At 42.2% G+C, this 23,994-nt stretch overlaps 2 protein-coding genes across 5 annotated transcripts in view; both read left to right on the top strand.

The window, feature by feature from the left end:
• Nucleotides 1-2,716, top strand: part of PSTPIP2 (proline-serine-threonine phosphatase interacting protein 2) — a 75,996-nt gene extending 73,280 nt beyond the window's left edge. The window contains exon 15 of the mRNA XM_008540277.2: nucleotides 1,088-2,716. The gene's annotated coding sequence lies outside the window, so the exon portion shown is untranslated. The remainder of the gene's footprint in view (nucleotides 1-1,087) is intronic.
• Nucleotides 2,717-12,176: 9,460 nt separating this feature from the next.
• The window catches only part of EPG5 (ectopic P-granules 5 autophagy tethering factor), a 109,179-nt gene continuing 97,361 nt past the window's right edge, over nucleotides 12,177-23,994 (top strand). For all 4 annotated transcript variants that reach the window (XM_070630061.1, XM_008540278.2, XM_070630062.1 and 1 more), the window contains exons 1-2: nucleotides 12,177-12,369; nucleotides 22,943-23,887. In XM_070630061.1, the coding sequence (XP_070486162.1) occupies nucleotides 12,307-12,369; nucleotides 22,943-23,887 (1,008 nt within the window). In that variant the 5' untranslated portion in view covers nucleotides 12,177-12,306. The remainder of the gene's footprint in view (nucleotides 12,370-22,942; nucleotides 23,888-23,994) is intronic.

The following is a 23,994-nucleotide window of genomic DNA, read 5'->3' as shown; positions in this document are numbered from 1 at the left end:
GCCAATTAGCTGGATAGGACAGAAGCCATGTTGTCTTGATTAGATAGAAATAATCAGCTAGTATTTATTTATATTTAAACATAAACCCTTCAAGTGCTTAAGAAATGTGTTTAATATTTAAGCAACTTTGCTATAAAAGATAATGGAAATTGAAGACATAAAATACCCCATCCTCTAACTACATGTAACTTTCTGACCTACAAAAACAAGTAGTGGTCTTTACAACCAGTCATCATTTCTTCTTCATTTCATAAGCCTCCTTCTTTCTTGTGGAAAGAGGTAAGGCCCATGTTAGAGGCAGAGCAGGAACATGGGAAATCCGTAACTTGAGATTCATAGGTGAAACTCGCTCTCTACAACACCATGGACGTGATGGATCATGGGTAGGGGTTGGCAGCTCCAAGAATTTCCTTTTGTTTTCCCCTCTTTCTTTCCTGCCCTCACCTGTTTGCATAAAGCACATATTCTAGTTGCTGAATGATAGCATTTGACTCAATGACTCTAGTTCCTCAGAGCCCAAGAATCTGCTGTTTGAGTGCAAGATGCTAATGCCAACACATTTACTTTTCTCTCATTTCACTGGCGTTCCTTAGTGTCAGTGCCAGCTCAATGAAGAGGGGCTCAACATATATGTGTATAGTTGACTGAATTTAAGAGAATTTTAAAGAAGGGAGTCACCTGAGTTAATAACTTAGTTAAGCAACTTATCACAACATTTAAAATAATTCGAATGAAGCTTTGGAATTGAAATTTAAATAGGAAGGTTTAGGAATTTGCAATTTGTTCCGAGTTGTTGCTTTTAGCTGCTATTCCTATTTTTAATTCTAACATGTTTAAGTAAATAGAGATTACAACGTTGAATTTAAAAATATGTGTATCAAAAAATGTAAATACATGTATTATTTACCATAAAGCAATACTATTATCATCACATTCCGTTTTTCATTGCTTGAAATACCCATTCCTCATCATTTGTTTTCCTGGGCCAAGCACACTTGCTCTTTCTCCTTGAATACACTCTCAAGGCAGGAGTGGGTTCAACATGAATGGTTCATTCAAATGAAATTTCTGTGTTGTTTTCTTTCAGAAAACAAAGCTTTTTCCAGCTGGTGCTTCTATGGCATGGAAGGAGGCACTCAGAGCAGCAGAATCTGTAGAAATTATGTCGATGATCATGAAGACTTTCAAGTGAACCCTTGCTATAATTTTTTGATATTTTAAATTTATAGTAGATGTTTAGTTCAACTTAAGCTAGTAGAGTTCTGCAGTTTTTTAAAGTTGACAAATTGCCCCCGACTGAAGAATTATCCTTTCCCATTCAGTTACTAAAGTTGTGAATGAATCGTGTTTTCTACTGGATCCAGGAAAGTCTTTGGATTCAGAGCCTTGACTTCTGAGGGTCAGGGGTCAGGGTCAGAGGCCCCTGAGCCATCAACCTGCAGAAGCTCCTCTGGCTTCAGGGCAGCATGACTATGGAATTTCCACGGCGCCACACATTCTCAGTGGTCCAAGATTTAAAATTACCTTCCTTTTTGGCTGGAAGACTTAGAAGCCATCTGATTGCACTTTCTCATTTTACAGATGAGAAAATGAGGCCCAGATGTGTGAAATCAATTTCCTTACAGTTCTTCCAGCTGATTAGGGACAGAACCAGAACTAGAGTGCCAGCTCATCCCCATAGCACCATTCTTCTAAGCCTTCCCGAGGCTGTGATGCTCATGTTGAAATTTAAGACGCCCAATGTTTTTGCCAGCATCTTTTCAGTTGGGAAAATTACCAGGGTTGAAATGTCAGATTTATTTTTATATGGCTCACTGTGTATACTGAACTACCAAGCACTATATTTAGTCTAATCTAAGAAGCCACTAATTGTAAAACATGTCATTGTTTTATGTACCCCTAAGAAAGTTGGGTGGGGGAGTTGACAATTAACGTGTGACAGTTAACGGCCAAGCCCATTTGAATTTGAGATGCTAAAGTGTAGGGGGAAAAAAGTACATCCTAGAACCAATGAAATATGGTGTTTTCTCTATTCTTGAAGAGAATTTTAGAGTTAAAAAGCCAGTCCTCAATCCTGCGTCTTTGCAGAGAATCTTTCCCTTCCTAGATCTTGGAATCTTAAAGTGTTAATCTTACCCTTTCTCAAATACTTGGGTCTTCCTTTTGACACTCACAAACAGTGAGGAGACCGTGTACTTTTTGTGCAACATTCACACACAGTGAGAAAATGGTCCATTTTAGTCAATGACAAGTTAAACCAGCACTGGCACTTATTTGGTATGTTGTAAAGTGCTGTTACCACAAACAGCAAATATTTTCCTGACCTGCTCTGTGCATAGCTTACCCAGAATTACGGACAAGTTGATTGAAAGAAGATTGATTATTCCCTCCTTTTAATGTAAGGTGCTGCCAAAAGTGGCAGCTTCTTGTTATGACAGAGAACTTGCATCAGTTGGATATCCTTTTGAGAAAGTGAAGTTTACAAAGGGCCATTGACTTCCCCAAACTGAACAGGCTCAGGAAATTTTCCTTCGAACTCAGAACATTCTGTTTTTAAGTATTTTATTTATTGTTGGCACTTCCTCAGGGATTTCACTTTTCTCCCTATTGGTCAGTGTGATTGATGTAAAAGTGTTTTCTGAACCGAAAATATTTGTATTTTATTGCTCTTTCAGTTTGATATGAAGCAAAAATAAAAGTTCTTGGTGAGTTGGGATTTATTTTGCATTTTTGTGTTAACCACATCTCTTTTCCAAGCTCTATTTTACCCCTTGTCACATTTGCTATTGTTAGATTACAGAAGGACAAACTGCTGGTCAGGGAGGCCTAGCAGAAACTGGTGCAGTACCACCACTTCCTACTTATCCTTCAAGTGTCAACTGCAAGGTCACTTCCTCAGGGAGGTACCATCCCTGTCTCCACACTAGGTTGGATCCCACTGCTGTATCTTTCCCTCCTCCCACATTTTCCTTGTTATTATGTGATTCACTCTTAAAATTAATTGTTCAAGGTCTGGCTTCCATCCTAGACCATAACCTCCATGAGAGCAGGAACCCTGTCTCTTCCTTCCCCTGCTGTATCCCCGGGACCTGACGCACAGTAGTAAATATGAAAGAATTAGTGGCCTGGAAGAGAACATAGCTAGAGAAACAGCCAGTTGAAGGAGAAATAATAGGTGTAAAGGGAATAAAGTCAGTCAAATAAGTATACATGTTAAATTTAGTAAATATGAGCTACTCTGCAAACTGTTGGTATGTTAATTTGGGTTCAATCAGAAGCAGACCCTGAGTTAAGGATTTAAGTGCAGGTACTTTTTCTGGGAGGTGATCCCAGAAAGCGCCAGTATGGAAGTGGGGAAGTGAGATGGAGAAGGGAAGAAAAGCAAAAAAGCAGGTATTATTAAGCAAGTACCACTGTGGTCAACTGGAGCATAAGCCTGTGGGGGCTCCTGGGAAACCGTGGGACACGTCTCTCAGAGATGGCTCACCTGAAGGGAGGGAGTGCCCCGATGTTCATTCACCAATTCCCATCACTCGTGGGTTGAAGGCTGCTCCTAGGAGGCATTAATTCCTTGGCATTTCTGGCCTGCCGTGAACATTGGCAGAGTGGGTTCCGGCAGCCTGAGTGAGTCCTCAGGAGGGATTCGGTTCCTGGCCGTTGGAAACCGAACTGGTGGTTGAGGAAATGGCAGGCACTGAGAGGATGCAGATGGGGCCTTGACAGTGCTGACCTCTGCACAGCTCAGATCCGCCTGAGCTTCACGTGAATTGTACTCCACCCTGTCACTACTTCTTCAAGTCCCAAGTTCCAGAACACACATACACACACATGGTCCTGCGTCCATAATTGATATTTATCATCTCCTTCCTCTACCACCCTGTTATGGGTTGAATTGTGTCCCCCCAAATTCATATGTTGAAGTCCCAACCTTTAGTACCTCAGAATGTGACTGTGTTTAGAGATAGGGCCTTTAAAAAAGATTTTATTTTTCCTTTTTCTACCCAAAGCCCCGTGGTACATAGTTGTGTATTTTTAGTTGTGGGTCCTTCTAGCTGTGGCATGTGGGATGCCACCTCAGCATGGCCTGTCGAGTGGTGCCATGTCTGCGCCCAGGATCCGAACTGGCGAAACCCCGGGCCACCGAAGCAGAGCACGTGAACCCAACCACTTGGCCACAGGGCCGGCCCATAGAGATATGGCCTTTAAAGAGGTGATTAAGTTGAAGTGAGGCCATTGAGATGGGGCCGTAATCCAGTCCAACTGGTGTCCTTATAAGAAGAGGAAGAGATACCAGGAGTGGGCATGCATAAAGGGATGACATGCAAAGAGGCAACAATGGGGCAGCCATCTAACACGAGGAAAGAGGCCCAGAGGAAACCAACCCTGCCAGCACCTTGACCCTGGACTTTCAGCCTCCAGAACTGCAAGAAAATTAATTTCTGTTGTTTAAGCTGGGTGTTTAAGTCTGTGGTATTTTGCTATGGCAGCCCTAGCAAACCAATACACACACATTCTAGATACCCTTCACACTTGGCTCGTTCTTCTTCTTGTCTAGGTTGCTTGATGGGTGGGGTAACGCAGACCCTCAACCCTAAGAGGTCTTAGCCCTTGGTTATCAGGCTCTTGTCAGATCCTGTTTGCTGAAATTGCCAATTTATGTTTATCATCAGGCGAGACAACATCAAGAGGCACCCCAGTGAAACTCCTGAGTTCCAGATGTATTCCTCCCTCCCCTAATCTTTGCCCCCTTTTCCTCATGGTAATCACCTAGTCCTGCAGGATAGTTACTCTTTTCTTTCCTTGCTGGTCTGCTGGCATGGAACCCCTGAAAGACCAGGCATCAGCCATAATTTTAGTGGAAACTTTTCTATGTACCCTGATTGATGTTTCCCCTACCAACCACCTTGAGACAGGCACTCTAGTCCAGCAGAGCCTGAAGTTGAGGAATGGGAATGCAAATTTCCCAAGTGGGTTAATGCAAGCTATGGAGACAGAGGCCACCTTTACCTCTTGGCTCCCAAACCTGTGTTTTCTATCTATTGGAGTCAGAACGTATTGTGGCCATGTAAGCACCATCTACTATCTCATCTTTAAGACCAGCACCCCAGCCATGAAAAGTATTCTCAACCTGCTGCATCTTTAAGAGACCATTCCAATATTCTATCAGGACAGCAGCTTCTAGGTGATGTGGTATATAGTAGACAAAGTAGACCCGTGGACATTTGTCCATTGTTATACCACCTTCACTGTAAAGTGGATCTCTTGGTATAAGGCATGCATTCTTAGTGGGGGCAGTATTGCTCCCAAGACAGTGAAATTTGTTCTTGTTGGGCAAAGCAAATCTTACTCTTCTTGTGTCTAAAGCACAGATATACATACAGTGCATAAACAGAGAAACAGTATATCTGTGGTATTAAAATTTCATGGGAGTAGCAATTAGGAAAAAAATGCCTAAAAAGGCTCCTTAGGGGAGTGGTAATGAAAACAATTTGATAAACACTGGTCTAACATAATGTCATGTGGAATTTCATGATACTCTGTTAGCCTTTGGATACTGTTGCTACCGGTAGAAAAGGAGAATCTATTCTTGGAATCAGTCCTCGTAGAGATGAATCTCTGCTCCTTCCAGAGTAGACAGAGTTGGATGGAATCAATTTGCCACCAAGTGGCTGGTGGGTCTCCTTGAGGGATGGTCACATGTTTGGGGCTCAGCTTCAGCCTCTGGGGGCTGACTGGTCAGACATTGAGCAGTAATTGCTAGATCAGGCTGGGTAAGCTGGGGCCCCTGTAGAGTCTTCATCCCTGCCACCATGGCCACTCTGTTCATGAGCCCACTGAGGAAACACTGGGGTGGCCAAGGACAGAGTCTGGCTGGACTCCACTGGATGAGACATCCTAGTCACTTGGCTGTCCTGCATATCCTCTGATGGATACTCTCTTGTGGGCACTGATGTATGATAAAGATTTGCACATTTTGTTGCCTATTCCTTTGTCTTCAGTCTTCTAATCTTATTCCCTGATCAACCAATCAAGTCAGCCACCCCTGCCCGGGAGTCTATGTATATATTTACCTTGGGCTCCTCCTCCCTTCCCACCAAGTTGGTGACCAGCTGTGTTACTTGACGCACTGCCCACTGGGAATACTTCTCTTCACCACTATTTTTCACAGTCCCTCCTGAGTGGGGCTGTAGTGTGGCAGCAGTCCACATATAGACTCACAACTATTAACATATAGAGCTGACCCATTCTTGAAGCAGGCCTGAGTTTTTTTGCTCTTCTCCGTCAGTTGGCTTGAGGGAAACCTCCTATGAGGTCACAGGTATGAGCTGAAGGAGAAGCATAGGTGCACAGAGGAAGGCGATAATGGTGTCTGCATCGTCTGTTTGTGTGACGTATTTGGCTTTCCGGTTGTGTCCCATCTGATCCAGAATGTACCATTTCCATCGTATGATGGATTGTTGATGTGCCAGCCTGACTCAGGGGGTCTGACGAAAGCTCAAATAGTTTAGTAGTAACATTGTTTCATATTCATGGTTCCCTTATAATTTTACAAAATGTAAGTCTTTAAATGCTGGCATAGACACTTTCTGGCTTTCTTTTTATTTTACTGTCTTTTTTTTCTTTTTTTTGAGAAAGATTAGCCCTGAGCTAACATCTGCTACCAATCCTCCTTTTTTTTGGTGAGGAAGATTGGCCCTGAGCTAACATCTGTGCCCCTCTTCCTCTACTTTATATGTGGGACACCTGCCACAGCATGGCTTGATAAGCGGTGCCATTTCTGCACCCAGGATCCAAACTGGTGAACCCCCAGCCACCAAAGCGGAACGTGTGGATTTAACCACTGCGCCACCAGGCTGGCCCGTCTGGCTTTCTTAATAGTCTCTACTGACCTAAGCTGGTAATTTTCTTCAGTGTGCCAACAGCAGTCAATAGCAACCAACCTACTCTATGGCTCCTATAACTACCTTTGACCGCATATCTCTCAAATGCTAGTGATGCTGCACGAGCCTTTCCCCCTGAATCACCACAGATGAGGCCTCCAATTGTGATGCTTCAGCTCAGAGGTTATCACCATTCCACTTCCATAAGCACTGAGATCTTTACTGCCACCTGGTTGGGAAGGGATGTAATCCAGAATCCCATCCTGACATCTGAGGACCATTTCTGATCCTAACTGTCTTAGTCTGGGTTCCCAGAAAGAGGCCCAGTGACTGACAAGGATTTGAGATCAAGCAGTTTCTTTAGGAGGTCAACCCAGAGAACATCAGCAGTAAAATGGGAAGTGAAAAAGGGAAGAGAAGGAAGCGAATGAAGAGTGTGCTATTAAGCAAGTTGCCGCTGCGGGAAACTGGAGCTGAATCCCACCGGGGACAGTGGGAAATAGCGGAGAACACATGTCTCGGAGGTATTCCACCCCAGGTGTGAGGGAGCGGAACATTTGTATTAGTTTACGAAACTTGCTGTAATAAACTATCACAGACTGGGTGGCTGAAACAACAGAAATGTATTGTCTCAAGTCGTAGAGGCCAGAAGCCCCAAATCAAGGTGTCAGCAGGGTTGGTTCCTTCTAAGGGCTGTGAAGGAGGGATCCAATCTAGGCCTTTCTGCTTGCCTTGTAGATAGCCGTCTTCCCTCTGTGCGTGTCTCTGTGTATCGTCTTTTTATAGAGACATCAGTTGTACTGGATAAGGGCCCACCCTTATGACCCCATTTTAACTTGATTACTTCTGTAGAGACCCTATCTCCAAGTAAGGACACATTCTGAAGTACTGGGTGTTAGGACTTCAACATAGCAATTTTTGGGGATACAATTCACCCCTTAACTGTATTTATATGCCGACTCCCATCTGTCACTGGTGGAGGGGTGCTGTCAGTTTAGGGGATTGTGCTCTTTCCCTGGCACCTTCGGCCTGTTACACATGGGGCCGAAAGGGGCCCTGAGGCAAAGAGGTGACAGTTTGAATTTGGGTCTGCACACTCAGAAATGATAAGTGCCAAGGGGATAGGAGTGGGACACCAGCACTGTCTGATGCTTTGGGGGTGTAAATAACTGTTCCTATGACTCATTTAACTTTTTTTTTATAGTGGGGAAGAATATGAGAGGAGAAATGATAGAAAAGCTTTATATATCTTGTTTCCTGTGGAAGCAAAAGTCTGTTAATAGAAGAGTCCTGTCTATATAAGAGTCTTTTTAAAAAATATAGGCTGGATATTTTTGGCACTTACTTGCACTGCCTGCTAATTGTCTCAAGAAACTGAAATAATTTAGAAGTAACATAATTTCTTTATAATTAGAAAAGTGTATTTAGTAATCATGAATGATGAAATAATTAATACCTGATACAGAGAGATGTACAGGAAGTAATTAACTGTAGAATGAATGACTTCTCTAAATCATGTCAAAGGAGGTTTCACCAATGAGGAAGTGCCACCAGATGGCGACACAGACTCTGGAATCTAATTTCGTAAGGGCGTTTAAGAAAGGTCCACCCAGGGCTCATTCCTGAGTTCAGCAACTTTCACTGAACCCCTGTTATGACGAGCACTGTTCCAGATGCTGGCTGACTTAGGAATCATGGTCATGTTAAATTTTGCAATGCCCTAATATAAAACGTGAATTATACTCCTGTTATGGATGCTGGGTTCTTGTTTTTAATGGATTGGGATTTTTCTCATGAGATTAAAAATAATTTTAAATTCTGAAAGCTGCAGTGAAAATTAATATAACCCATTAGAGAGAAATTTGGCAAATATTTTTTAAAATTAAAAATGAGACTGTCTTGGTCTTAGCAGCATATTTTCAAGTGCCATGTCTGATTGGGCAAGGGAAACAAGAGAAAAAATAAACACATGGGACTACATCCAACTAAAAAGCTCTGCACAGCAAAGAAAACCATAAACAAAATGAAAAGACAAGCTAACAATTGTGAGAAGATATTTGCAAACCATCTATCTGATACGGGGTTAATATCCAAAATATGTAAAGAACTCATACATCTCAACAACATAAAAACTAACAACCTAATTAAAAAATGGGCAAAAGATCTGAACAGACATTTCTCCAAAGAAGATATATAGATGGCAAACAGGCACATGAAAAGATTCAACATCACTAATTATCAGCAAAATGCAAATCAAAACTACAATGAGATATCATCTCAAGACAGGAAACAAGAAGTGTTGGAGAGGATGTGGAGAGAAGGGAACCCTCACACACTGCTGGTGGGAGTGCAAATTGGTGCAGCCACTATGGAAAATAGTATGGAGAGAACTCAAAAAATTAAGAATAGCAATCTAGCTATTCCACTGCTGGGTATTTATCCAAAGAACATGAAAACATGAATGCATAAAGATATATGCATCTCTATGTTCATCATAGCATTATTCACAATAGCCAAGACTTGGAAGCAACCTAGGTGTCCATCAAGGGACGAATGGATAAAGAAGATGTGGTATACACACACAATGGAATACTACTCAGCCATAACAAAGGATGAAATCTGGCCATTTGTGACAACATGGATGGAACTTGAGGGTATTATGCTAAACAAAATAAGTCAGAGGGAGAAAGTCAAATGCTGTATGATCTCACTCATAAATAAAACATAAAAACAACAACAAACAAACACAGAGAGACAGAGATTGGATTGGTGGTCATCAGAGGGGAAGTGAGGAGAGAGGAAGACAAAAGGGGTGATTAGGCACATGTGTATGCTGATGGATTGTAATTAGTCTTTGGGTGGTGAACATGTAATCTACACAGAAATCGAAATATAATGATGTGCACCTAAAATTTGTATGTTATAAACCAATGTTACCACATGAAAAAAATAATAAAATAAAAATGGAGTAGAAAAAAAAGAGAACGTCTTTCTGATTAGCAATTCCGCATTTATCTTATAGAAGTACACATGCACAAAAATATTTAAGTATGGTCATTTGTAAGCATTGTATTTAATAGTGAAAAACTGGAAACAACTTAATGGCCAATAGAAGTCTGTTTAAATGAAGTTATGGAATATTTAATTAAGGGGAAAATGAAGTGGAGCTATCTGTCCTTACGAAGGAAATATCTCCAAGATTTATGAATTAAAAGGTCAGGCAATACATACATAGACACTGCGTATTTAAGAGTGTGATATTTGTACACAGGTAGAAAAAGTCTGAAAGGATGCACACTGAACTGTTCATAACGGTTAACTCTAGCGAGAGGAGTATTAACTTTTTATTATATGTACGTCTATGTTGTTTGCAGATATATTTAAGACTATTATAAGTTAATACTATTATAGAAGTTTTTGAAGGAGAGAAAAAAAAATATAAATCTAATACCCAACAGTCAACACTGTGACTATCGTGAATAATCCAGTATCTTTTAAATGAAATATTTCTGATATTTATATCTTGGCCCCAATGTATAAATATACAGTGTTGTCAACATGAGGAGAGTAAGCCTGGCTGCCTATCTTAAAAGTCCATTTATGGGGCCGGCCCGGTGGTGCAGCGGTTAAGTTCGCACGTTCCGCTCCTCGGCGGCCCGGGGTTCGCCGGTTCGGATCCCGGGTGTGGACATGGCACTGCTTGGCAGCCATGCTGTGGTAGGCGTCCCACGTATAGACTAGAGGAAGATGGGCACGGATGTTAGCTCGGAGCCAGGCTTCCTCAGCAAAAAGAGGAGGACTGGCAGTAGTTAGCTGAGGGCTAATCTTCCTCCAAAAAAAAAAAAAAAAAAGTCCATTTATACTGTAAAACTGTATTGGCTCAAATCCCAGCTCCACCATTTACTAGCTGTGTCACCTTAGGCAAATAATTCAACTTCTCCGAGCCATAGTCTCCTGTCTATAAAATGAGAACAATAAAATTATTGACTTTGTAGGGTTGTTAGGAGAATTAAATGAGTTATAATGTGAGGAGTACTAGAACAGCTCCTGGCTGATAGTCAGAGCTCAGAAAATGGCGACTATTACTGCCTAGGGATCAGTGGTAGCAAACTTTTCACTGACAATTTGACCAGCGATTAACCCCAGGGTATACAAAGTGTATGTACATTCTGAGTAGCTTGATGACTTTTTTTTGTTGTTGAGAATTTGGGATCAAAATACATGAAATGATTTTATGCAATCAATTAGCCCCTAAGTAATACACTGTGCAGACTGTGTCTCTGAAGCCCTTTCCATCTCTCATGCCATATTCCTTGATTTTTTCATGCTGAGTTATGCTACCAGTGAGTAGATAGTCTTTTTTTTCCCTCTCATACATGTTGTCTCAACTATCTTACCCCATCATCAGACAAAACAACTCACATTCGTTCATTCGATTAATCAAATATTTATTGAGTAGCTACTAAGTCCTTGCCGGTGTTCTAGAGGCCCTTGGGAGGCCTCAGGTAATAAAACAAAGAAGATGCCCTTGACGATCTTACATTCTAGGCGGGTTGAAAGATACAAACACAAAAGTGAATTACACAGCATTTTAAGACATAACTCAGTGCCTTGGGAAAAAGAAACTGAAGAGCTGGGAAAGGGAGATGGGAGTAACTTTTTCACATCTAGAAGTTTTAAATGAAGCAAGGTGTGTAAACCATACTAAGAATACTTTTATGGGTCTTACTTGTCTTACTGCTTTGTTGTCTGCCCTTTTCGGGGCAGCTGTCTCTTTCCTGCCTGGGAATCTGTATAGTAATGATAGTACGGACATGCCTGCCGCTACCAGCCACCTTTCAGGAATAGCCCATTTAATCTTCATTACACTCGAAAAGGCCAGTATCATCATCCTCCTTTACAAAAGAGGAAACCGAAGCGCACATCTCGAAGGACATCAAGGTTTTCTCCTTGAGCCAAAGCAGATTTAGGCTAACTGCCTGAGTCTGGTTATCTAAAGGTCAAAACAAGATTGACAAGCACCTCTCCCCGGACCTTCAAGCCAAGGTGGGTGACGCGAGCGAGCTCACCCGGGATCCAGACTGAGCTCGGCTCATAGGGCCCGGGAGACGGACGGGACCAATCACCGGAGCGTCACTGCTCGGATCAGGTGGAATCGGCGCGCCGGGCGGAGCCTGGAGGCCCCGCGCGCCCCGGCCAGGGGGTGGGGCCTGGCGTAAGTGGGCGGGGCCACCATCCTCCAGGGAGATGGCCTCCCTGAGTGGTTTGTCCTACGTTGCGGCCCGTAGAGGCCCCGAGTTGCCTCCCCTTCTCCAGGAGTGGTGGAGACCCGATCATGTGACACTCCGGAGGCCGGAACTGGGCAGGTTTTGGGACGCTCAGGATTCTGACAAAAACAAACGGCGACTGTTCCGCCGCAGGGTCTATGGCCGAGGCGGTGAAGCCCCCGCGCCGGGCCAAGGCCAAGGCCAGCCGGACTAAAACCAAGGTAAGGGTACCCCACCCCAACCCCTCCCGAGGCCGGGTCGGGTGCGCTCTGTCTCCCTTTTTCTCTCGTTGGCCCCTCCAGCCAGCTCTACCCATCCCCTGACCCTTCTTGTCCTCTGCCCCCCGCTTCCCAGTTCTTTGATCCCACCGCGCAGTGACACCAGTTCTGTTCCTCTATTCCTCCTCCACGTTCCCCCGACAGACTTTGTCAGGAGCCCATCTTGTTCTTTTTTCTCCTCTGACCTCACTGGGCTCTTCCTTTTCTCCTCCCTTCTTGACTTTCCTCACCTGGGTTTGCATTCCTGCCGTGGAGCAGATTTCCTCTTCCCAGCTTCATCTTTGACTCTTGTTTCTTTTCTCCCAGTCCCTCTCATGCAGAAAGAGGGAAGGGACCTCTCCTCCACGCGGAGAATGTATCTTTTGGCAGAGCTTCGTAGATAGCGATAGTTAGAAGGTAGACTGTAGTGAAGTGCCTCTTCACTTTAAAATTCAAGGTGATATTAGTGCTGCTGCTGTTTATTTCTCATCGTCCTGATCGTTTATCATGGGGTGCGAGTGTCCAGAAATCAAACCAGGGCGGGACTCACACAGTAGAGACGGATTTAAATTTTCTGGGTTTCCTTTGTTGGTTTGTTTTGTTTTTAGGTGCAGTCTGGGTTTTCATTTTGTTCCTGTATATTCTCTGAAATGACATTTATTTTACAGTGAATAGATTAAATGCTACCCCTGGATGGCTGGACCTGCATAATTTTGGCTTTTCTGAAACTGAATTTACATTAAAGAAGTAAGGAGGATGGGATTACAAGTACAGGAGATTTCTTTTCCTACAAGTGGGTGATGTTCCAGAGCAGTTGTAGCTTAAAAATGATACCAAAATCTGATAGTTTCATGGAGACAAGGTTTTAACAGGAAGTGAGTGTTCAAAGTTACCATATTTAATAAGCTGTAAATGACTCATGTGGATTCCTTTCATTATGATACCTTTTTAAAAGGCTGTAGTGGAGTCATGCACTTCAGTGTACCCAGGTCTGTGAGGGGTTCTTCTTTGGAGAGAAAGCCATTTTGCTACCTAATTTCAGAAACATTTTTAAGAGAAGTAATTTTGCATTCTGTTGGGCTGGTGAAGAACTGTCTAGGCAGAGGAAGAGGAAAAAAGCCATTGATCAGCCACGCCTAGGGGCCCTGAACGGGGACTACAGTAGTGTATAACATGTAAATGTCAGTCTGTAGAGAGCAGAATCTTAATTCTTAATCTCGAGTTTTTTGTTTTCAAATGAATGATGAAACTAAAGCCTAGAGAAATGAAGTGATAAGCTGAAAGTCATGCAGTTGGTAGAGGAATCAAGTTAAAGCCAAAAATCTTTATTCTCAATCCAGTAATTTTAATAGCTGTTTCATATATCTATATGTACCTGTTTATGGATAGAATGTTATAAATACTTAATATGGTCAGTTTAGAGGATTCTCTGTCAAGTTACTTTGTTTAGAAGAGGTTTCTAAAATAAAAAAATCAAACTTTTAAATTTATAATGAAAAACCAATTGCTCATTTTATTGACACATTTCAGGCAACTGTCCTACACAAACATACATTAATTTATTTTTTTTATCTGTTAAAATTTTTGAAGAGGTCTTCATTCTAGAGGTATTTGGTCAAACCAGAAGTCCTTGACACATACTTTTTCTCACCCTCCAAATCTGTTCAGTCACTAAGTCTTGCCATTTGTATTTCCTAAATATTCTTTTGGTTCTGCCCATTTCTCTTCATCCTAATTACCACCATCCTCCAAGAACGATTTCTTGGATTTCTGCTAAACTGCCCTCTCCAAATTCATTCTTGCTGTCCCTTCTTTAAAGTAAAGATGGATTGATATTTTTATAAACAGAAACAAAACTGATTACTGTCCTTCTTAAAACCTTTCAAAGGCTTCCTGTTGCCCAGAGGATGGAGTCCAAAGTCCTTAACATGGACTCAGGGCCTTAAGTGATCTGGTTTGTCTTTCTTCTCAGCCTCAGGTCTATCTCTACCATCTCTTTTGATTCGGAACCATATTCCTTCCTGCTTCAGGGCCTTTGCATGTGCTGTTTTCTCTGCCTAGACACCTGTTCCTGTCCCTCTTCGTGTAGCTAACTGCTGCTCATTCATAGGGTCTCCGCTTAAACAACACTTCCATAGAAAAGCTTTCCCTCATCACTCTCATGAGACTCCCCCGCCCACCTGCCAGTAGCCCTCTGCACCCCTGTGTCACTCATCTCACATGTAGTTACTTTGTCAACATCTCTCTTCACCCTTAGACTCTAAACTCAGTGAGGGAGGGACCTCTCTTGTTCCCAGGACCCTTCACAGCCTTTGGAGGCACTTGGCAATGTTTGTTGGGTGAAGGAATAAATACCACAATTGAAGAATATTTCCAAGCTTTGTTACTCAGAGAAAATGTATAGTAAGTTTATAGTAAATTTCCTCTGAGTAGTATGAGAAAATGAACGGAAAAAGTCCAGAATACCAGTGAGGCCCTCATACTTGTCAATCTAGAGAATTAATTCTTCTTTTAGAGTAAATAGATGCATTTCTTAGTGCTGGCTTTGGTTTGGCGTTGATTATGAAGTCCTACCTTAACAAAACCTTTATCATCTGTGATATAATTTGGAAACTCTTTACGGAGCTGTAAAGAAGTTCCAAGGCCCAGTTCAGGAAGTGAGTATTGGAAGTGAGTAGTGTTGTGTGCTGTTGTCTTTAGGTAGTTTAGGTGGCTTGTGGCCCAGCAGCTGACCTACGTTCCTCAGTGTTAATTATACGGTAGATGACCTCATATTGTGCCAGTTTGTGATTAACTGGTGCTCATCGCATGATATCTAAGAGCTAGTCGTGAAAATGTTTTCATTCTTTTTTTTTTTTTAAAGATTTTATTTTTTCCTTTTTCTCCCCAAATCCCCCCAGTACATAGTTGTATATTCTTCGTTGTGGGTTCTTCTAGTTGTGGTATGTGGGATGCTGCCTCAGCGTGGTTTGCTGAGCAGTGCCATGTCCGCGCCCAGGATTCGAACCAACGAAACACTGGGCCACCTGCAGCAGAGTGCGCAAACTTAACCACTTGGCCACGGGGCCAGCCCCTGTTTTCATTCTTTTAGTATCATTTTCTGCTAAAATATGCCCTGCATTGGAGGACCCTGACTTTGTTGATCTTGGTAGATGATGTATTAAGGACAGTAGATTTTTAGATTTGGACTTACTCTGAAGAAGCAGTGTAGTTATAGTCATGGAAAGTTTTTTTTATAGTTAATATTAAATTCTAAATGCCAACACGTCATTAGTAGTAAGAGCGTATAGTAATTGCTAAGGATAGACTGAGATGTGTTCCAGAAAGCTGATGACAGAAACAGAAAGACCTTTAAATCTCCATCCCCTCTTGCTGCTTGGCCTAGATGATTTCGACCTCTTCATCTTTCCCTCCCTTGAGTGGTTATAGGAGTGAATTTGGGGGATGCTGTGTATTATTATTTAGGTCCTTTTGTGCCTCCCAAGATCCATTCATTTGTTGAGCAAATACTCATTGATCACCTACAATGTTCCAGAAACTGACGTAGGCATTTGGGAAATAACAGGAAAAAACAAAGAACCTGGCCTTAATGGAGCTTATGTTCTAGGAGGAGAAGACAGACAAACAAACAAACAAAACCCATAAAAAATAAATAAAATATGTAGTATGTTAAAAGATAATAAGTGCTATGGTAAAAAGAAAAAGAACAGGGTAAGGATTTGGGGAGTACTGGTGAATGGTTAGGATGGGTTGCAATTTTAAATAGGTGGTCAGGGTAGTCCTTATTGAAAGTGACATTTAAGTAAAGACATGAAAGAGGTGAGGGAGTTAGCCATGTGGATGTTGGGAGGAAAGTGTTCCAGGCAGAGGGAGGAGTTGGGACAAAGGCCCTAAGGCAGTGGCATGCCTGTCTTGTCCTAGGAACTGCAGGGAGGCAGTATGGTGAGGGTAGAGTGAGGGTGGAATAGTTGGAATGAAATCGGAAAGGGTCAGACAGGGCCAGGTCACATAGGGTGTCGTAGGTCATTGTAAGGACTTTGGGTGAAATATGGAGTCCCCTCAAGGTTTGCGCAGAGGAGAGGTATGATCTGAGTTATGTGCTTGCTTTGTTGAGAACAGACTGTAATGAGCCAAGAGTAGGAGCAGAGAGATCACATAAGACTGTTGGAGTAATCCAGGCAAGAGCTGGTGGTGGCTTGGATCAGAATTGTAGAGCAAAGGTGATGAGAAGCACTTAAGTCTGGGGAGTTTCTGAAGGTAGAGCTAAGGTTCGCTGATGGTGTGGATGTGGGCTGTGAGAGAAAACAGTCAGGGATGACTGAGATGGGGAAGGCGGTAGGTAGAACAGGTTTTGGGGGCAGATTAGGAGTTCAGTTTTGAATATGCTAATTTGGAAATAAAAGACGTCCAAATGGAGATGCAGAGTAGGGTTGAATGTGTGAATCTAGAGTTTGGAAGAGAGCTTCAGGCTGGAGGTTAAGATTTGGGAGTAGTTAGCATATAGATAGTTATTTAAAGCCAGAGACTGAATTAGGTCACTTTGGGAATGAGTGTAATATAAAAAGGTCACAAGAACAGAACCCAGGGGCACTCTAATTCTGTGAGTTTGCGGAGAAGGGAGTAACCAGCAAAGGAGTGTGAGGAGCGACCAGTGCGGTATGTCAATGCAGATAATTCACAACTAACCTATAAATCAGAATTGGGTGAGTTTTTTATGAGCCAGAGTGAGGATTATAACCCAGGAAGGCCTTAGAAGGCTTTCCGGAGAAGCATGGGTTTCACTACAGTTGTATATCCTTTTAGAACAAAGAGCATATATTAAACACACCCAGGATACATTTCATCAAAATTTCAAAGAGGTGTTTAGTTGCAAATTAGCAGGTCAACATGACTGTGATGTCAGGAAAGGGGCTTATCTGGGAGTTAACAAGAGGGCGTAGGAGGGGAAGTGTGCATTCAAGTGCATTCTTTACTGGTTCAGCAGATGTACAAGGTATGTTTGATAGGCTGTAAGTCAGGCTTGTTGGTTCAAGCCGAATCAGTTTTGAACTTGAATAGTTACCCCGTTTACCTCAATATGTGAAAATCGTGTGTTCCCAGTGCCCTTAATGAGAGTGTAGGGTCCTAGAAGCTGAATGAAAAAAGTGTATGAAGGAGTAGGAAGAGATCAAGCATGCAAATGCTGCTGATATATGAAGTAAGGTTGTTAAGAGCAACATGAAAGAAGTGACAACCAAGAGGAGATGTGTTCATAGCAAAATATATAAACCCCATGCCTCTCTCAAAGCCCCTTTACTTGTATAGCGTTCTTGTATATCCCAAGGAGAGCTGATGAAATTGGCCTGAGAGCTCTTGGTCTGATCATTGGACTCCTGTGTCCAAGCCCTTTTTATCTCTTCTGTGCCAGGCATTGTGCAGAGTGGTGTGGATTCAGACGTTAATGATAAACAGACCCTGCCTTTAAAGTAATCTCATGAAAGTAGTCTACAAAATGTATAAAACTGAACCTTCATCATTCATGAAGAAGCAGCTCATCATTATTTTTTTTCTCCTATTTTTTAAAATTGAGTTCATAATAGTTTACAACATTGTGAGATTTTAGTTGTACGTTATTACTTGTCTGTCACCATGTAAGGGCTCCCCTTCACCTGCTGTGCCCACCCCCAGCCCTTTTCACCCGGTAACCATTCAGCTGTTCTCTTTGTCCATGTGTATGTTTATCTGTCACATGTTATGAAATCATCTGGTGTTTGTCTTTCTCCATCTGGCTTATTTTGCTTAGCATAATACCCTCCAGGTCCATTCCATTTGTTTTCCAGAACTTAAAAAAACTTTATTTTTTTTTGCTTTCAAAAGTGCTCATTGCTTTAAAAAAAAGTGTGTGTGTATGATTGTACACACACACACACAGAAATGTACAACCCAGAAATGAAATGCCCTGAATTCCGTCTCCTGGAGATAACTGTTGGTAACAGTTTGTCGTGTGTTCTTTAGGTTTTTTCCCATGTGTGCACCAACACTCCAGGGCATATATACTCCAGTATGTGTAACTATACTGCAATGTATAGTTAAGTGTGTTTTTCCATGTTTAGTAACAGCGCTTCCATTGCTGTATAATTTCTTGATTATTTTTTCTCCTGTGGAATTGTTTTAACATTGATTTTCTGCCTGTATGTAACATATGGAGATCAAAATTAAAGAAATAGAGATTTTTCTTAATCTGTTGGCCATTTTTAGCTGTAAGAAACATGTCTTTTGCTTAAAATAAAATTATGTAAGTACTAATTTTTGCACACATGACATTGTTACTGCGCAAAATTGGGATTCTCTCGCCCAATGTGCATAAACGGCCGATTAGTTATGGCATCAGCCTTTGGGAAGAGAGATCAGCTTTATTCTGTGAGATTGACCTGCAGGGAGATAGGGGGCCTGTGCCCTCAGATCTGTCTTCCCGATTCAGGATTTGGGGCGAAATTTAAGAGGTTAGGGAGAACAGGCTGGCACGTGGAAACGCTGGTGGCACAGGTTTTGATTGTTGGGCTTCAGGCATTTATGGTAAGGTGTTAAATGTTTATGACAGGGTTCTACACGTTCATGATGAGGTTCTAAACTTTTATGATAGGGTTCTAAACATTTATAATGCACTGGGGAAGGAATTTTAACACTGGATCTTCCTGAATGTGAGGCTCCTTGTTTCTGATAGGAGTCTGACTTTCAAGTACTGTTTGTGTCCTGGTCTTTTGGTTCCAGATCTTTGGTTCCATGATCATTTTAATGCGGGCTCGGCGAGCCGAGGAGTTGAAAGAAAGATTTCTTGGACTCTCAAGGTCTGGTAGTAGTGCTCTTTTATTCAGAGACTAGCATAGAGTAGCATGGGGACAGGACCCATGAGCAGTAAAGAGCTGCAGCATGGGGACAGGACCCATGGGCAGTAAAGAGCTGCAATGGGTTGAGGGTAGGGCTAAATTTATAAGGCATAGGTATGTGAGTTATTTCTTTACAAGACAAAGGAAAGATCATGAAAAAAATCATTAAAATGGTATCACTGTATGTGGGGTCTGGTTATCGGGTGGTCGTATAACTTTGGTTACAAGTCAGGTTGAATCAGGTCAGGATGTCCTGTGCTTCCCAGAGGACGCTATAGATCGGTATGTAGGCCAGGACGCCTTGGGCTTCTCTTCCTGGGGCAGCCTTGATCCTCATCAATTTCAGGTCAAGATTTCTTCTTCTGCACATGTTCTGGCTGTGTGACTTTGCACATTTTCTGAAAGACAGTTCTTAATCACTCTATTAATAAGAGATGGTCTCAGTTGAACTGGTCCTGGAGGGCCCGCGGTTACAACTTGATATGCATGGAGTTCTGTTTGAATTTTATTTTGTGAGCTGTTGTCATTATATGGATAATATGTTCTCCTATAGCTTTATCTCTAGTTAACTGAAGTAGGCAAAGTAATTGGCAGCTGGTTTTCTTTTTATTTTTAAATAAAATTTTGTATTTTAAGTGTAAGAATAGATTCAGATTTTGGCATAAAATTTGTTTCCTCTGAATTCGTTGGATATTCCCTCTGATTTCTGAGGGGCGTATAAAAATAAACTTCTGAATGTGCTAGAGCACATGGTAAGTATAAATATTGTTGGATAATTCAATAATTTCTTCATGTTAGAATTCTAGTACATAGCACAGAGCTCAGCACACAGTTGGTACTTAATAAATTCTTGTGAATTATAGGTTATCAGTATTGTCTTAAGAAACAGTCATTGAACACAGTGTCAAAAATCAGAGGCAGATCAGATTCAAAGACATAAGCTACCATCCTTGGCCTTAAGATGCTTGTGGTCTATTTGAGGGGGAGACAACATAAAGATAAATAACCATATGTGGTAGCCTGTGACCAGGGCCACAAGGACGTATTGCAGGAGTTTAGACTAAAGCATGTGCGGAAGGGTTGGTGTGGTCATTGAAGATTTTGCCTGGGGACAGGATTGGAACTGAGTCATTAAAGGACCTGAATGCCAGAGTTGAGAGTCAGTCTTGCATTAAGTGGGGAGCTGTGACTGTTTTTGTGGTGTTTAGAGCAGTGTTTTAGGGAGACATCTTAAAACAGTGTTTGGGATGAATTGGTGGTGGGGCAGAGGCTGGAGGCTCGGATGCCACTCAGGGCCTGTTCCCCTGTTCTATGCTCTGCGGAAGTGAAGTGAGCCGCGGGGAGCTCACCCCTGCTCCTGAGGCCATGGCGTTGGTGGTGATCTCAGCAAATCACCTTTCCCTCCACAAATGCATCGCAGAAGTCCTGCTCCTATCCCGGGATCTTTGAGGGGGCAGGGTCAGGCCACCTGCTCAAACAGTTGTGCATCTCGCAATTGTCCATCCTTCCCTCTAGCTTGCCTTCCCTGGTCTGGCTAGTCCATTTGGATCAAAGCACTAGCTTCTCTCTCCTCCCTCCCTCCTTCCCTGGGGCAACTCCTAGGTTAATCCTCTTTGGACCTACCTTCCCAACAGCCACAGGTCACAGGTAGAGTTTTCTTTGGCTTCACCTTTGAAACCCAGAGAAGCACTGAGTTCTGCCCCCAGGGAAAATAACAAAGGCTTCTGTGTTCTGGGAGGGGCTAGGAAGTTTAAAAAAATTCGTTAATTGATTATCTAACCATGTTATCTGTTGCTATTAATATGGTTATGATTATTCCCAGGAATGTAGTTCTGTTGGAAGTGGGCAGGGAAGTTTGGGAGTAGCAGCTGGCGACTTCATTTTGGGAAGAATTTGAAATTACAAGGGCAATCCTGGAGTGAGGAGAAAGGAAGCGATGAGGTGGGGTTGCAGTGGGGCGAGACGGGTCAAAAGGAGGGTAAACACTGTCTGGGGATCAGGCTGGAAAGGGAGGCTTGGGGCGGCCTGTGGGCTGGAGGAGGCGTGGCTGTTTGCTGTGTCTGCTTCTAGCAGGCAGTCTTCTCTTCCAGTTAGCATGGAATACCCCCCGAGGTCCCTTACAGCTCACAGAAAAAGAAGTGAAAATCTTCTTCCTCTATTCCACAGTCCTGGCTTTACTTGCTTACTTTTCGTTCATTTCTCAACTCACTAAATTTTAAAAATCTCTCATCTTTTTAAATTTATTTGTGTTATTTTTAAAAACTATTTTATTGAGGTCATAATAGTTTATAACATTATGAAGTTTCAGGTGTACATTATTATTTGTCAGTCACCATATATATGTGCCTCATTACCCCTTATGCCCATCCCCCAACAACTGATCTGTTCTCTTTGTTCATGTGTTTGTTTCTCTTCCACATGTGAGTGAAATCATGCAGTGTTTGTGTTTCTTTGTCTGGCTTATTTCACTTAACATCATACCCTCACAGTCCATCCATGTTGTTGCACATGGGACAGTTTTGTCTTTTTTAATGGCTGAGTAGTATTCCATTGCATATATATACCACCTCTTCTTTATCTGTCCATCAGGCAGTGGGCACTTAGGTTCCTTCCACATCTTGGCTCCTGTGAATAATGCGGCACTGAACATAGGGGTGCATAAGTCTCTTTGAATTGTTGATTTCAAGTTCTTTGGATAAATACCCGGTAGTGGGATAGCTGGGTCATATGGTAGTTCTATTTTTAATATTTTGAGAAATCTCCATACTGTTTTCCGTAGTGGCTATACCAGTTTGCATTCCCACCAGCAGTGTATCTCATCTTTGTTTTTAAGAGCTTTATTGAGATATAATTCATACACTATACAATCCACCTATTTAAAGTGTATAATCCAGTGGTTTTTAGTATGATCACGGGGTTATGCAACCATCACCACAGTTAGGAACTGCCAAACTGTTTTTCGTAGTGGCTGCATCATATTACATTCCCACCAGCAATTATGAGGGTTCTGATTTTCCTACATCCTTATAATCACTTATTATCTGACTATAAATAGTCATCCTACCTCAATAAAAAAAAGAGAAAAAAAGCCAAAAAATATGAATAAATAAAAATTATGTACAGTATATAAAAATAATATCATCCTAGTGGATGCGACATGGTATCTCGTTGTGATTCTTTTTTTTTGAGGAAGATTAGCCCTGAGCTAACCTCTGCTGCCAATCCTCTTTTTTTCTGAGGAAGGCTGGCCCTGAGTTAACATCTGTGCCCATCTTCCTTTACTTTATATGTGGGACGCCTACCACAGCATGGCTTGCCAAGCGGTGCCATGTCTGCACCCAGGATCTGAACCAGCGAACCCTGGGCTGCCGAAGCGGAACGTGCGCACTTAACCGCTGGGCCACCGGGGCCCGCTCTCCTCTTCCATTCTTTAATCATAGTTTGCTGCTTACTTTGATGTGTTTTTTGGTTGGACTTAGACTAGTGAATCTTCCAAATTCAACTTACTGAAAATTCAATACAAAATATGAAACACATTGCTTATGAAATGAATTTAGATTCCATTTATTAAATGATAAAATTTAGATTTTGTATGCAATTTAAAAATTTCCTCACATTGAAAGCATCAGTTATTATTATAAGTTATTTCACGTTATAAATCTTGTTTTTAGGAAAAGAAGAAATATGAAGCCCTTCGGAGGGAAGAGTCTGATGAAGTCTCCCTTCCAAAACCCTCCAGAGAGCTGGAAATCCCCACTCCAGCTTGTGAATTCAAAGGAGACAATCTGAAGGTGTTAACTGATTCCCAGCTCCCACATGATGCCAGTGGACAAAATGAGAGTGAAATGTTTGATATACCACTCACCTCCTTAACTATAAGCAATGAAGGGTCCCTGACTTGTAACACAGAGACCCTAAAGGAAGAGGAGGAGACCAGAGCCTGTGTTGAGGACAATGCTGTCAAGCTGAAGGTCGATCCTGGAGACAGTGTTGGAAGCAAAGTAGAAACCCCCAAGAACTTTACAGAATTAGAGAAAAATAAATTGGTACAATGTGGATCTTCTGAAAGCACACTGCAATCTAGTTTTTCTTATACTCAGCAGGAAATAGAAAATGTACAAGTCATAGAAACTCAGAGTAGGAAAGAAGGCAAACAAGCCTTGAGTCTTTCTACAGAGGTGCTACAGAGTGTTGGCTTGCAGAGTTCTTGTGAAGCCAAAGACATTTTTCAGCCACCTAGAGTGAAAAAACTGTATCCCCAGTTGCCAGCTGAAATTGCTGGAGAAGTACCAGCTTTGGTGGCCGTGAAACCCTTGCTTCGTAATGAGCGACTCTATCCGGAGCTCCCCTCTCAACCAGAACTGGTACCATTTACTAAAGAACAGCTAAAAACCTTTGAGCCTGGTTCATGGCTAGAAAACGTTGAGTCATATTTGGAAGAATTTGACAGCATGGCTCATCAGGACAGGCATGAATTCTATGAGTTGCTTTTGAACTACTCACGGTGTAGGAAGCAGTTGCTGTTGGCTGAAGCTGAGCTACTTGCTCTAACGTCTGATTGCCAAAATGCTAAAAGTCGCCTTTGGCACTTTAAGGAGGAACAGTTGTCTGTACAGGTATATTGACCAGTGTTCTGTAAAGCGTTCCGGAACCTGGGGAATTTGCAGTGGAGCTGCTGTTTCTGTGATGCCATTGAGGTCTGGAGTCTGCTTCTTATACCCAC

Source organism: Equus przewalskii, chromosome 7, assembly GCF_037783145.1.
Source record: "Equus przewalskii isolate Varuska chromosome 7, EquPr2, whole genome shotgun sequence".
NCBI classification, from domain to species: Eukaryota; Metazoa; Chordata; class Mammalia; order Perissodactyla; family Equidae; genus Equus; species Equus przewalskii.
Note: the sequence above shows the minus strand (reverse complement) of the source record. Positions and strands in the feature narration are given on the sequence as shown.